General features: G+C 33.6%; 1 protein-coding gene across 1 annotated transcript; it reads left to right on the top strand.

Moving 5' to 3' along the window:
* Positions 1–4,218: 4,218 nt before the first annotated feature.
* LOC7493988 (protein FD) lies at positions 4,219–5,724 on the top strand. The gene is made up of 2 exons (XM_002307706.4): positions 4,219–5,137; positions 5,252–5,724. The coding sequence occupies exons 1-2, from the start codon at positions 4,304–4,306 to the stop codon at positions 5,321–5,323; spliced, it is 906 nt and encodes a 301-aa protein (XP_002307742.2). The 5' UTR covers positions 4,219–4,303; the 3' UTR covers positions 5,324–5,724.
* The last annotated feature ends 7,989 nt before the right edge of the window (positions 5,725–13,713 follow it).

Here is a 13,713-nt window from a genome sequence, read left to right as displayed (position 1 = left end):
TCATCAGTAGGTCTGATCCCGGGAACTGACAGCCTTTCAAGCTTGCCAAACTGATTCTTGTGTATTAAAATCAAGTTCGAAAGTGCTGCTCTATATAGTATTACAGATAACTATAGATGCTTGCTTTCCCAAGTTACCAGCGAAAGGTGGGATTTTTTTGCATTATAATAGCTTTTTCGATTGAGGTTTGAAAAAAAAAAAATCTAAAAAAATTATAAATTATAGTTTTTAATTAACTAGAATTTTAAAAAAGTTTTCCGTAAACTTGTACAAGAATATAGTATTTTTAAATCTATGATTAAAACAAAAACACAGAAAGCACAACACCATGTCACAGAACACAAACATGGCCTAACAACTAGGCGACCCACCTCACTTGTCTCTAGGGCTTGCCTTATCTTCTTCTCCAAATAAGATAAAAATCTGAGGAAACATTGGTCGACAGATGAGGCTGTTCATGACAGAATCCTCAACCATGCTTCTTTTGGGATCGATCCTAACACTGTTTAGTGGAAAGAAAGCTGGACGTGTGGATAAGACGGAGAGAATGAGCTATTTTTCCATCTAAACAAAGAAAAAGAAATCTCCCGTTGCTATGTCTTATATAGTAACTAGTTCCATTCTAAAAATGATATCTTGAATCTCTGTTCCAGGATCGGTATAATAATAGAGGTTTCTTAAGATTGGTTTCAAATAATCATGGGGTGTTTTTTTTTTCCTTCAAAAAAATAGAAAAAACTTAGAAAAAAAAAAGATTCTGTTTCCAAAAATATAAAAAGACAAACTTTTTGGAAACCAAATAATGGTTGTAAGAAAAAAAAACTTGAGATACTGTTGTTGGTTTTGTTTTTTTCTTTCTCAATAATAGAATCCAAACAAATAAATTTTTATTTCTATTTTCAAAAAATTGAAATAATAATAGAAAATAGAAAAACAAACGATACCAGACAATCATAAATGAGTGGATTGATGCGTATTTTCTCCATCATCTAATCCTTTCATCTACTCTCTCAATTCTTCACCATTACTCATCCTTTCAGCCAAACAAAGAGGAAAATAACACATCATCCCCCACTAACTCCTGTCATGGCAAGTTGAGCAATGGCTGAGGCAATAACTTGCACTGTGATTTGCCAATTGGAGAGCCCTAAAATTGATTCGGCCGCATTCTATCCAGGGTAGTAAAAAAGCTCCTTGTGCTTCTCATCTTGATTTTTCTTATTTTGATAAGGAATCTGTACTGGCCTTGTGGCCATCCAGAGGAAGAAGATTGGTACAATTATGGATGATTGTACATGTTCCATCATGGGTCATATCAAGAAAAAAATGAACATATAAATTATTCAGAATTTATTAATATTTTTTCCAACAACAATAGATTAAATTAATATTGAACTTAAAATCTTTATTTTTATCAATTATCATCACTGTTTTTAATCTTTATTAACGTATTGATCCAACATAGCAATTTAATTGTGAACTCAAAATCTCTGTCTCTATACTACAGCTTTAACAATTTTTTTATTTTAACACTAATAGGAAAGAATAACATCATGACAGTTTTGATGTGAATGTATTAAAAATAATAAGAATAATCAAACGCACTTTGGTTGTCATGGGAAATTTTTTTGCAATTTTATTAAACCGGGATCCAATCAACTTGAATGGTATATTTTTAGTAAGTTGAATATTGAAAAAGAAAATTCAAATTTTAAACACAATACTTAAGGATAAATTTAAAAATAAAAAAAATCTCAAAAGACTAAAAAACAAAATTCATTATTCTAGTCCATAATGAATCTTTTTCCACAGCAAAATGAAACATTTATTAAAGGTGTTATTGCATATATTGAACTATCAGTGTTGTTGTCTTTTATAATGTTTCTACCATTGCATGATTAAGGTATTGTTGCTGTGAAGCTTGGTTTGTCCTGCTTGTTGCCAGTTTTAATTTGTTGTTTTCAGGAGGACATACCATGTGTAGTGTGTCCCTGTTGTGTTGGTTGCTTATGTATGAGTTGTTAAAGACTTGTTATTATGTACCCTATAACAAATATTTTCTTTACTTTTATTGCAAGTGTTGAGAATGCTTTTAGGTTGTTATTTATTGTAGCCTATTTAACATAAGACTATTGGGTGAAAAAATTAGGTTTTAAATGTTTGGTAGAGTGTTGTTGTAATGTATGTTCATAGATGTTTCATTTCTTGCCTATATAATTCAGCATTTTAATAAAGTGGAACACATCACTTTGAACATCATTTATGGTATAACTCATCTTCTTTAACTCTCTTAAGGAATTTTCATTAAAGTATATCAGCCGACATCTTTTGTTGTAGTAAGTTGTCTTCCTTTTATTATATATTCTTGCTTTAAGTACATGAAATTTCATAATAACAATATTGTAAGTTTCAACACAAAAAAATATAAATTATTGCTTGATTACATATTGGTTTTAAGACAAGTATAAAATGTTTAAGGTTTTTGGATGAGATAGCTTTTAATGTAAAGATATGTTTTGATAAATCAATGAAATTAGCTAGAATAATGTACAAAGTGTATTTTTGTTCTAAATTTAAAGGAGGTTAATAAAAATTAAAAATTATATTTGATGTACAAGTAATGTGATTCATTGAAGGTGTGAAGGTAGAGCTTATAACACCTCTACATTTATAAAACAAATAATATGTTATTCTTTGCTTATAATTATTTAATTTATATTTTGGATATGGATGTAAATAGGTTTAATGACCTTTTTGATGGGGAGTATGAAAATGTCAATGAACAATGTCACTCAATATGTTTCACATGGATGTAGTGGTAGGAATAATGTAAGGCATATCTGATGAAAAATGTCATGAACAATGTTGCTCAATATGTTTCACATGGTTGCAGTGGTAGGAATAGTGTAAGTCATAGCGGTTATAGTAGTGGTGATGCTAATGATAGCAAATGCAAATGATGATGATGATGATGATGATGATGACAATGACGACAGTAACGGAGACGATGATGATGATGAGGGTGATTCATTTTGGCGTAGAGAATTTGAACTTTGAAACTAGTATTGTGTACAGTAGGTGCACTTGCAATGTATTACAATTACTACATCTATAAGGAGCCCTATATGATTTCATACAATACAGGAATGCAGTGGTTGAATGAAATTTTAAATGGACATTAAGTATATTATGTAAATATGTTTAAGATGAATGCAATGACATTTCAGAATCTTTATTTTGAATTAGAAATACAATATGGACTGAAATCATCAAGGAGGATGAGTGTTATAAAGAAAATTGGCATGTTTCTTTATATTTTAGAGTTGAGTGCTTCTAATAAGGAGGTCCATGAGAGATTTCAACAATATGGTGAAACCCTGAGTAGGTATTGCAATGAATTTTTGAAGGCTATGTTTTTGCTAGCAGTTGAAATTATAAAACTAGTTGATCCAAAATTTTCAACTATACCACGAGAAATCACTATGAACCCGAGATATATGCCACATTTTAAGAAAACATTGAATATTATCAGTGATTGAATATATTTGTTGTTCCATATTCATTATATAATTCATTTCGAAGTTAACTTACAATAACTAATTTAGATTATTTTTTTTAGAATTGTATAGTAACAATTAATGACACACATGTGCGTGCTTGTGTGTTATGGGAAAATCAGATACCTAATTTCATGCCATAAGATTTTTATGTGATGTTGTTCCATGATCACAAACATATAAAGGCAACATGACTTCTCATATGGATTGTGTTCGTGATGGAATTGCTTCAAGTTTGATGAAAGAATTGTAGAATTTTTAAATTTACAATTAGTTAATCTTAAATATGTATTAATTGTTCAATGTCATATTTGGAAGAAATTAATATTTTATTTGGTCATTTCATGTCCAACCACAATCTCAACTATAATTTTAATCAAACATTAATGACATGCTTTTGATGAAGAAACAATTTGAATCATAATTTTTAACAAGCAGATAGTTCAAGTGTACCAACTACATAAAAAAATGATTTTTTATAAATAATTTTTTTTCAAATTACGACCATAAAAATAACCACAATACCACACATAATCTGAAGCTTTTTTTTATTTTAATTTTAGTTTAATTTTAAAAAAATTGGGTGTGAAGAATGTTAATTTGAATTTGTTTTGTATCAGAGTTAATTTGTATTTAAAATTTCGATATATATACACAGTAGTACATTTGTGAAGAGAACCAAGTCAATCAGAAAGAAACATCATTTCATCTCCAGTTACTCCTAGTGCTGTTTTCCCTGTCAAAGCATGTGGTCATCGCCAGGAGCAAATATTGATAACAACAACACGAGCAACAGTAAAGTCTCTGGCAATTCTCCTTCAAAATGCTTTTCCTCTACATGTTCTTCTCCTTCACCTCCCTCTCCTTCTCCTCCAATACCAAACCAATCAATGAACGGAGCCTCAATGGAAGAAGTTTGGGATGACATAAACCTAGCTTCTCTTCATGATCATTCAAATACTAACACAAGCAGCAACACCAACCACCATTCTTTTAATGGTATGGTCTTTCAAGATTTCTTGGCTAGACCTTCCAATAAAGACACATCAACAAGGGCTGCCTCTAAGGAACCCTCCTCTGGCGGGGGCAACAGTTTCTTGAAGAACTCTTTAGGGCCACCCCCAGCTACCATGCTGAGTTTGAATTCTGGGTCTGATCATTTTCATTATCTGGAAAGCAGTAATACTGTCCCTGTGAGGCCAAATCCACAAATGCATAGTCATGCCAATGGTGGCACAATAAGTTTTGATTCTTCTCTCGATTCCCCCTTCGATGCCTTGGGTTCTTCTTCAGTGTTCCTTTCCATTTGCAAAAAAAGGCCTCAAGAAAACGGTGATGTCTCTGGCGGCGATCGGAGGCACAAGCGCATGATCAAGAACAGAGAATCTGCAGCTCGGTCCCGGGCTAGAAAGCAGGAATCTGGCTCTCCTTTTGAAAATTTGTTTTTAGTGAAATTTAATGATTATAGAATGTTAATGTTTTATCTTTTACTAATTTTGCAGGCTTACACAGTTGAGTTGGAACGTGAAGCTGCTCATTTAGCACAGGAGAATGCCAAGCTTAGAAGGCAGCAAGAAAGGGTCAGTACTGTAGAAGAGGAGTGTTTGTTTCCTGATTTGGAATGTTGCTAATTTACACAAACCAAGAGATTACGTCATAGACTGTGAATTTCTTATGCATATTTGTGTTTGCAGTTCTTGGCAGCAGCTCCTGCTCAGCTACCAAAAAAAAACACCCTCTATAGAACCTCAACAGCTCCATTTTGAGAATATATTAATCCCACTTGCTCTTTTCACCCATCTTTCTGGCTTCCCAAATTTATCCTTAAAGGAGAGTGAGATGTTTCCAATGCAATATTGCAATGGCTTTTGCTGTTGTGTTAGATACATCTCAATCAAGCGGCTGTGGTGACAGGAGGACAAACAAAAGCTAGGAAAGTGGTAAGGACAAAATAAAGTTGCATGGATTGGAAGCCGCAGGACCAGTGGAGGGTTCTTATTTTTGTTTGCTTTAACTATTCCTCGACTCTCTTGTCTTCTTTCCCATTTTTGCTTTTATGCTTCTTCCCACTAAAGACGCTGTGATGTTGGGACAGATAAATGCCGAGGGAAATAGCATTTTCTAGTCTTTTTGCCTATAAATATGCATCTCTGTTTGGCTACCGTTATCACTGTCTCTTCTAACGTAATCTCTTCGCTCTTATTAGTATTTCTTCGAACCCCCTTTTCAGTGCTCGCTTTTCCTATCATAATTTATCGATTTCAACATCTTTTATGGATCTTTCACAGAGCTTTGTGTTTTCCATCTTTTTGTTTATCTGTCATTCCAAACAATCTTGCAATTTAGTGCTGTTTAATTGAAGAATCTGGCATTCAAATGTGAAGGAGGCAGTGGGTTGATTTCATTCAAATGAATAGGAATAGGATACTTCCATTGCTTTGCCCCTTGTTTTCCCAGAAAGAGAGAAACAGAAAGGAGTCTGCAACACCTCTGTTCCATCGTTCAAGCTTCAAACAACTATTGTTGACACAGTAAGGACCATTTCATTGCGGTGGCCATGTTGTAAGATGTGGGTCAGCATGAGACCAAAGCAAATTGACATCTAGCTTGAACATTCCACATAAAGCATCAGCAACTTTCTTGTGATGCTACAGCCTACAGCTAATATCAACTGAAAATTATAATTGAAAATGCCTTTATAAAGAAGTTTATGATTTTTTTTAAATTAGTACAAATAATTTAAAATAATAGGGGAACAACATCATTGAAAAAAAGATGGGCGAAGTAGTATAGTTTGTTTGTACATATCATGGTTAAAGAACATGATTTTTATAGTTCATTACTATTGAGAATAAAAAACAAATCATCATGATACCTGAAATTTTAATTATATAATTATGATATTATTGATATTATCGGAAAAATTTTAATAAAATAAATTCAACAACATAAAAAAAAATCATCAACAATGACATGACTCACTTTATTATTTTACCAAATAATTTTTTTTTTTTACTGTGTTATTTCGCTAGTTTTTTTAAAACAAAAAATAACTGAAGTTTTTATCGTAGTTTTTTATATAATTTCAAGGCAATGATACTTTATTTTTCTTAAAAAAGAAAAACATAGTGATGCTATATGAAGGGAGGTTAAAACAACATAATTTCAATGTCATAAACAACTTGGCACTCAATGATTTTGACTGTGAACATGATGAATCGTGTTTAGTAGTTCTTAGTTAACAGTCAACTCTAACCATGATTTTATTTGCCTTTCGACTTAAGTCATGTTGTTTGTATGTATCATGAACCATTTGTTAAACCCGGGACTGCCCAACTGTGGATGGATTGATTTGGAAAATCCATAACTCGAAACCTAATCGAGTTTTAAGTTGCATAAGAAAAACTGACCCGGTAAAATTTAGCTGTGTTGTTAATGATTTAGTTGACATGATTAAATATGATCTACTAAATTAAAATTAAAAAAAAACATTATTTTAATAAAAAAATTAACTTAAATTAACTTGATAATTTACATATTAACTTGATAATTTAGTAATTCATACTCTTAACGGGTTAATTTCTGAATTGGATATGATAATTATAACTATTAACTATTACATTTCTTTTTTTATCCATAACCCGACTCATGATTATGACTCTGATCATGTATTTTAAGTCGAGTTGTTTCTTGAATTTTTTTAATAATTTACAAGCTATGGTGAAGATTAGAATTAAACCATTATAACTAAGATTAGCATAAAAAATGAATGTCAATTAATATTCTGTCAGCTCCATCGCTTATGGGAATATGCTACCATGAATGGGAAACTGTTCACGAGTACAACTAGCTAGCGCACACGACAGGGAAAGAGGGTGCCTCCACGTGAGAAGCACGTGCAAATACATGCTAAGCATGTCACGTGGCTTTTTTGTCAGTTTGTTGTCGTGGCAGTTTCTGATTAGCCATTTGTTAGCCTTTTCTTTTGAGCAAAAATTAGCATATGCTGTCGTGGCAATTTCTGATTACCGAATTTTTTCCCTTTCGGTACAAAATTAGCCACTTGTGGCCGTGTGGGTCCTTGTTAAGAAAAGGAGGAGGCCTAATGAATAATCATGGGCTTTCGATTTGGACCATCTCTCCACTTGAGAGCCGTTGGCTCTCTTGGCACTCAAAAGCACGGTGGTCATATCAGGTTGGGGGACTGCCCCGAAAAAGAATCTGCTTCAGTGGGCTAGCTTACTGATCACGATCGTATTGAATAGATTATTTTTATTAAAATAATATTATTTTATTTTTAATATTTTTTTAATGTTGACCGAACCAATTTTAATTAGATTAATTAAATTTTATGGAGCTAATATATTTTCTAACTTAACTTGAGTCTTGACCTGTTTTCTATAATTAATTTTCCAAATCAACCTACCAAGCTATATATCAATTCAACAACTACACTAAAAAATATGGAACGTTTTCACTGCCTATCAAAAGGATTTTATCTAAGTCTCATGTATTATTTATTGTTAATATATATGATTTTGGGTTTTAGATCGAGTCAACTATTGAGAGTTGCTAATCAATGTCTAAGACCGTTTGTGTACTCAAAAGTTAAGTGATTTTTGGTATAACTTCGAAAATTACAAGTATTCATAAGAATATTAATTATATCTTTAAAATTATGGTTTTTTTTTAAACCCTATTTTCTCTCACACATATATATTATTAGAGAATAATATAAATTATATATTGAGACCTCACCTAAAAACTTAAGTTTTTGGATTGAATTGGTTCTTTGACATGGTATTAGAGTCTTAATGACCTAATAGTCACGAATTTGAATCTCATCATCCTTATTTATTTGATAAAAATTAAGCACAAGGTAATGTGGGTCTGTGCAAGTTTAAAGCCCAAAAGGCTTTCACTTGAGGGGATGTGTTAGAGAATAATATAAATCATATCCTGAGATTTCACATAAAAATTCAAGTTTTTTGGTTGAAATATATATATATATATATATATATATATATATATATATATATATATATATATATATAAAGAGAATACAACTCCGCGTGTACTAAATAGTTCTTCAAAATTAATCACGAAAAATAAAACTTTCCCCAACCTCACCTAACTAACTTTCAAGCCATCTACTAACTTTTCGTAGGGACTGAAAAAACAAGGGGATAAAGGTGGTCTACGGCCCCATCCACGAAGTAGATGTTCATGTAAGGTGGATAAAAGTGGTTGTCTTTGCCTTGGGACAAAGAAGCATAGTTATAAATTTTGGAATGTATTGGTTGGTGGATCTAGAACTAGACTGGCTTCGGATAATAAAAATAATGAGGGAAGGGATTTTCTTAGTATAATTCCGTGAAAAACATGGGTTGATTTATGATATGGTCAACCCATATAAAATTCGGTAAAAAACTAGTTGTAAACTTATTAATTCTTTTTTATAAAATACGATGTTGTTTCTAATTTTTTTTTAAATTAAATTATTTATGATCTATGCTTTACTCGAATTCAGCTTTCAGAACCAAAGCCAAGAAGCAATGAAATTGGTGGCAGGAAAGGCACATTATTTTCCATGCATAAACAATATATTGCCTACTTAGTGCTTGTTTTAGTATATGTTCTTATTATTTTCAGCTCAAGAAATTTGATGTATGCTTTACCTCATTCAAATCCATCAATGATATAGACGAGGGACTCAATTTAGAGGATTTTAAAATTTGTTAGAGACCTAAATTGAATAAGACAAAAAGGAAGAAAAAGAAGAAAAATTGACATAAATATGTGGTTGATACTAATTTTAGTGGGTATTAACTTGTATGATAGTTAATTTGATGACCTGTTTATTTTGAAATCTAATTTATATTTAAATTTTATTTTAAATTAATTTTTTTACTAAAATAATACCGTTTTGAATTTTTAAAAATCTAAAATAACACCGTTTCAATAAAAAAAATATTCTAGAATGATGTGCTATAATAAAAAGAATTATATTGAGTCATTGATATGCTTAATCAACATGTAACTCCACTCTTAAAAAATTATATGCTTGTTACAACTTTGATTCGAAGAGTCAGTTGAGGCCAGACAATGGACCTACATTTCGGTCACCATGCAAAAGATTCCTTCCCCAAGTCCTAACACAACTGTATGCAACTGTACACTGTTGCCGACAGATATAGATTCCAAATCAAAATTATTGTCATAAAATAATTAGAAAATGATTATAATCATTCTCAGCCTGCACCAAAAATAGGATTCCGCAGAGGTAACTAGTGGCCCTATATGTCTCAAAAAGGAATATATGTCTTCGATGCTTAACAAAAAGCAATCACGCTCAAGTTGTTCGCCAACATCTTCCTTTTGCGGTGGCTCCATTTTGTTCATCTGGGTGTTTTGCCACATGGACACCAGCACACCCTCGAGTTCCAACTCGCGATTAGGGCACAATCTATCATCAAATTAATATTGAAATGTGGACCAAATACAATATTCGCTCTAGTTGGAAAGTTATGCCCACGAGTGGCTCGATCCGTTTGCCAAGTTTCTTTGCTACATTTGTGCTTCAAGATGTTGGCATATTTAGAAATCGACAAAAACATTGATTGAACTATAAAATTACCTGTAAGGATCTAGTTAATTAAGTGAGTTTTTTTACAATTCTAACTCGTTTTTCACTCGAAAAAAATATTAAATTATGAATTGAAACTCAAATTGGTGTTTTTTAAATGTGTTTCATGATATTAATGTGTTAATATTAAAATATAAAATAATATTATTTTAATGGGTTTTTAATTAAAAAATAATTTTAAAACAAATCAAGCACGCGGTACCAAACATACCAGCAGCATCATCAATTTGGGTGATCATTTTTGCCCTTGACTTCCATGCACCAGCGCCGACACCACCACATCCACCTGTTAAGGCAAAAACTGAGAAATAGGGCACACACAAGCACCGTTGTACTGTTATAACTAGCACTAGCCTGTTTACTAGCAGCCTTTACACTTGAATCCAAGCATCCCTAAACTGGAAAGCACATGAAATAAAGTTTTTACCATATGCTATGCATTCCCTTTCCTCCTCTCTATAGCATTTCTGATAGAATATCCAGGAGCAGCTAGGGAGAGGATAATGGGGTTTATATATTGTTTACGCGGGAGTTGCATCAGCAAATGATTCTTTAAAGAATGACCATGCTTAGCTTCTGGGATTTTTGTTAATACGATGAACATATTTGAAGAGCTCTGTGCCAGATATTAACATTTAAGGCATTGGAAAATTTGGTTAAGAAAATAGTTAATAGAGATATTTGAGATTTAATCTTCGATGTGGGTGCTATGGCCATATTGCAAGATCATGCCCGATAAACTCTCATAGAAGCATGGCGGAGCAATTGGCTAGCATGAAGGATGGGGGCGGCAGAGGGGACTAGCCCTGGTGTTAGGGTAGAGCCAGCAAATCTTGAAAATTTGGCCATGCAGCTAGAGAAAGGCGAAACTCATGGAGATTGGCTAATTGTGGCGCGTGATAGAAAATCTAGGAGTAATAAGGAAAAGGATTATACGTTATCATATAATAAATATGATGCTCTAGAAGGCACAACTATGAAGGTTGAAGGACCTATTAAATAAACTGGGCCGAAACATGTAACGCAAGTGGGCTTGAGTCCAGTGGAAGGACAGAGGAGGATAGCTCAGGTAGAGGGTCAAAGGCTTGTCTTTGTCCGAGAAGAGCCCAGTGGAACTAAACACAACACCTGGCCGCAAGATTGTCAAAAATATTTTTTTAACACGGCATAAAATGTATATTTAGTGGCCTATATGATTTAGCACCTTCAGTGTCACCTGAGAACAATAAGAGAACTCGCCGGGAAGAGATAGGGGTACCTCAGCTGAGGGCGAATGATAATACAAATAGTAACACTCGACATGAGATCTCAATAAGCAAAGAGAGAAGAAACTCGGGAAAATCAGTCTAATTTTCAACTAACAGACTTACCAATGATGGCAATGCTTGTGCTGACTTCATGGCGAAACTTGGAGCTAGGAAGTCTACGCAGCTTATGATTTGAATCTCCTCCTTTTAGAATGAGCCAGCTTACAGTGAATCATCGTTTCTCTAGAACTGTTTAGCTTGTTTTTTATTGTACCAAAAAAATTATGAAATTAATTTCAAATAATTTTTTGGTAGTTGACATGTTTTGGTTGAAATTAAAACCTTTTAAAAAAATTATCTTTTATGTAAAAAAATAAAATTTTCCAGGTATCTATAAAATAAGAAGTTAAAATTGGGTGTTCTCAAGCTTGGAAGTAAATTTTAGACTTCAACATGTTAGCCTGACTTGTACTCAAGTCTGGATTTGGATTTATTGTTTCATTATTTTTCACCAAATAAAATTTGAATGAGGGCTTGATCCATGAATTATTTCATTCAGCTTCCAGCCTATTGGTTTGTTCAATCTATGAAAAAAAGAATCAAATAATCAATTTTTTCAGAATTCTTTAAATAGTATAAGAACAGATTTTTCAGTTCAAAAATCACCTAAATAATAAAAACGTTGATGTTTAATTTGAGTATGTTTGTGCTTGTTAGGAGAAAAAAACGCCCTAGTGCTCAGCTGTAAACATGGAATTTCAGGGTTTGCAGCACGTTTATCAGCAGCAGAGGCACAGTCAATTGCTAACAAACCTGAAGTAGTATCAGTTTTTCGCGATCCTGTCTACCAACGCCACACAACTCGGGAGGAATTGGTCTTGTTTTGGTTGATGACACAAGGGGAGCTGCAAATAATTTCATGGAATTTCCAATGACTGATCAGTTCAAAGGATGCTTCTGCAGTCCTTTCCTACATAAACTCAACCAATCAAGATCCACGCTATCATCTCGATACAACTCAGCTGAATCAGCTACAAATTTATGGCAATTCTCTTGCTGACAAATTTTGAAACCTCCCAGAAATCCAGTCGCAACAATCGTACCTACCAAAGTGGTGCCGCAATATAAGCCAACCTTTTTGGCATACTTTTCATCCAGAGGCCCTTCCTCCATCTCAAGAAATATCCTCAAGGAAAAGCAAAGCCTCTTCCTCCTAGGCACGTTATTTCATTGGATTCATGAATAGTATCTCCCACGAGTCACAGAAGCCTCGCCTGAGTATGTGCAAATAAATTGTTCTGCTGTCTCCCTTCTTTGCACCTTGCAGCCTGGAATGGCAGCACCAGAAGCAAACAGATCGGCAGCTTGGCAGGCCAATGATAAAGAATTGACTCTAAAAGGTACAGAACCCCCACTATTCAACGTGATTTCAGGAACTTCCATGTCATGTCCACATGTTTCTGCAATGGTTGCTGTGGTTAAATCCCATTATCTTTCATGGAACCCCTCTGCAATCAAACCTGCCATTTTGACAACAGGTAAAGATCTACAAAAACAAAAATTAAATCACTTGGTGATTTTCATAACCAAATCAATGGTGTATTTTCTGGCCTACAGCATCTCAGATAAGCAATATGAAGGCCTCAACAGCAACAGAATTAGGTGTCATACCCCCAGCTTATGATTAAGGGGGCAGGAGAAATAAGCACAAGTGGACCATTACAACCCACAGTTTATGATTATGGGGCAGGAGAAATAAGCACTAGTGGACCATTACAACCAGCTGGACTTGTTTATGAAACCACAACCATTGACTGCTTAAACTTCCTTTGCCATCACGGCAACAATACATCCACAATTAAAGTTATTTTCAAAGATGTTCCAGCTGGTTTTGCTTGTCCGAAGGACTTGAGTGTCGATCTTATGTCCACTATCAACTATCCATCCATAGCGGTTCTTAACCTCGCTAGAAATCAGGCCAGGACCATTAACAGAACCCTAACGAATGTTGCTGGAGATGGTGCTGCAACATACTCTCTAACCATTGAAGCACCGAACGGTATAAAAATCGCAGTGGTTCCAACTAGCCTGCAATTTAGAAGAAGTAACAATTTCTGGTCAGTATGACAAAGATCAAAATTGACCCGATTGATATTTTACAAGAAGAGTTGTTAACAGAAGTATATGGACACTAATTTTGGTGTGGCAGGGCATGTGCAAGAGGCACAAGGCATTGATTTAATGAGTTCTATCCTAATTTTGG

The sequence above is a fragment of the Populus trichocarpa genome, chromosome 5, assembly GCF_000002775.5.
Source record: "Populus trichocarpa isolate Nisqually-1 chromosome 5, P.trichocarpa_v4.1, whole genome shotgun sequence".
NCBI classification, from domain to species: domain Eukaryota; kingdom Viridiplantae; phylum Streptophyta; class Magnoliopsida; order Malpighiales; family Salicaceae; genus Populus; species Populus trichocarpa.
Note: the sequence above shows the minus strand (reverse complement) of the source record. Positions and strands in the feature narration are given on the sequence as shown.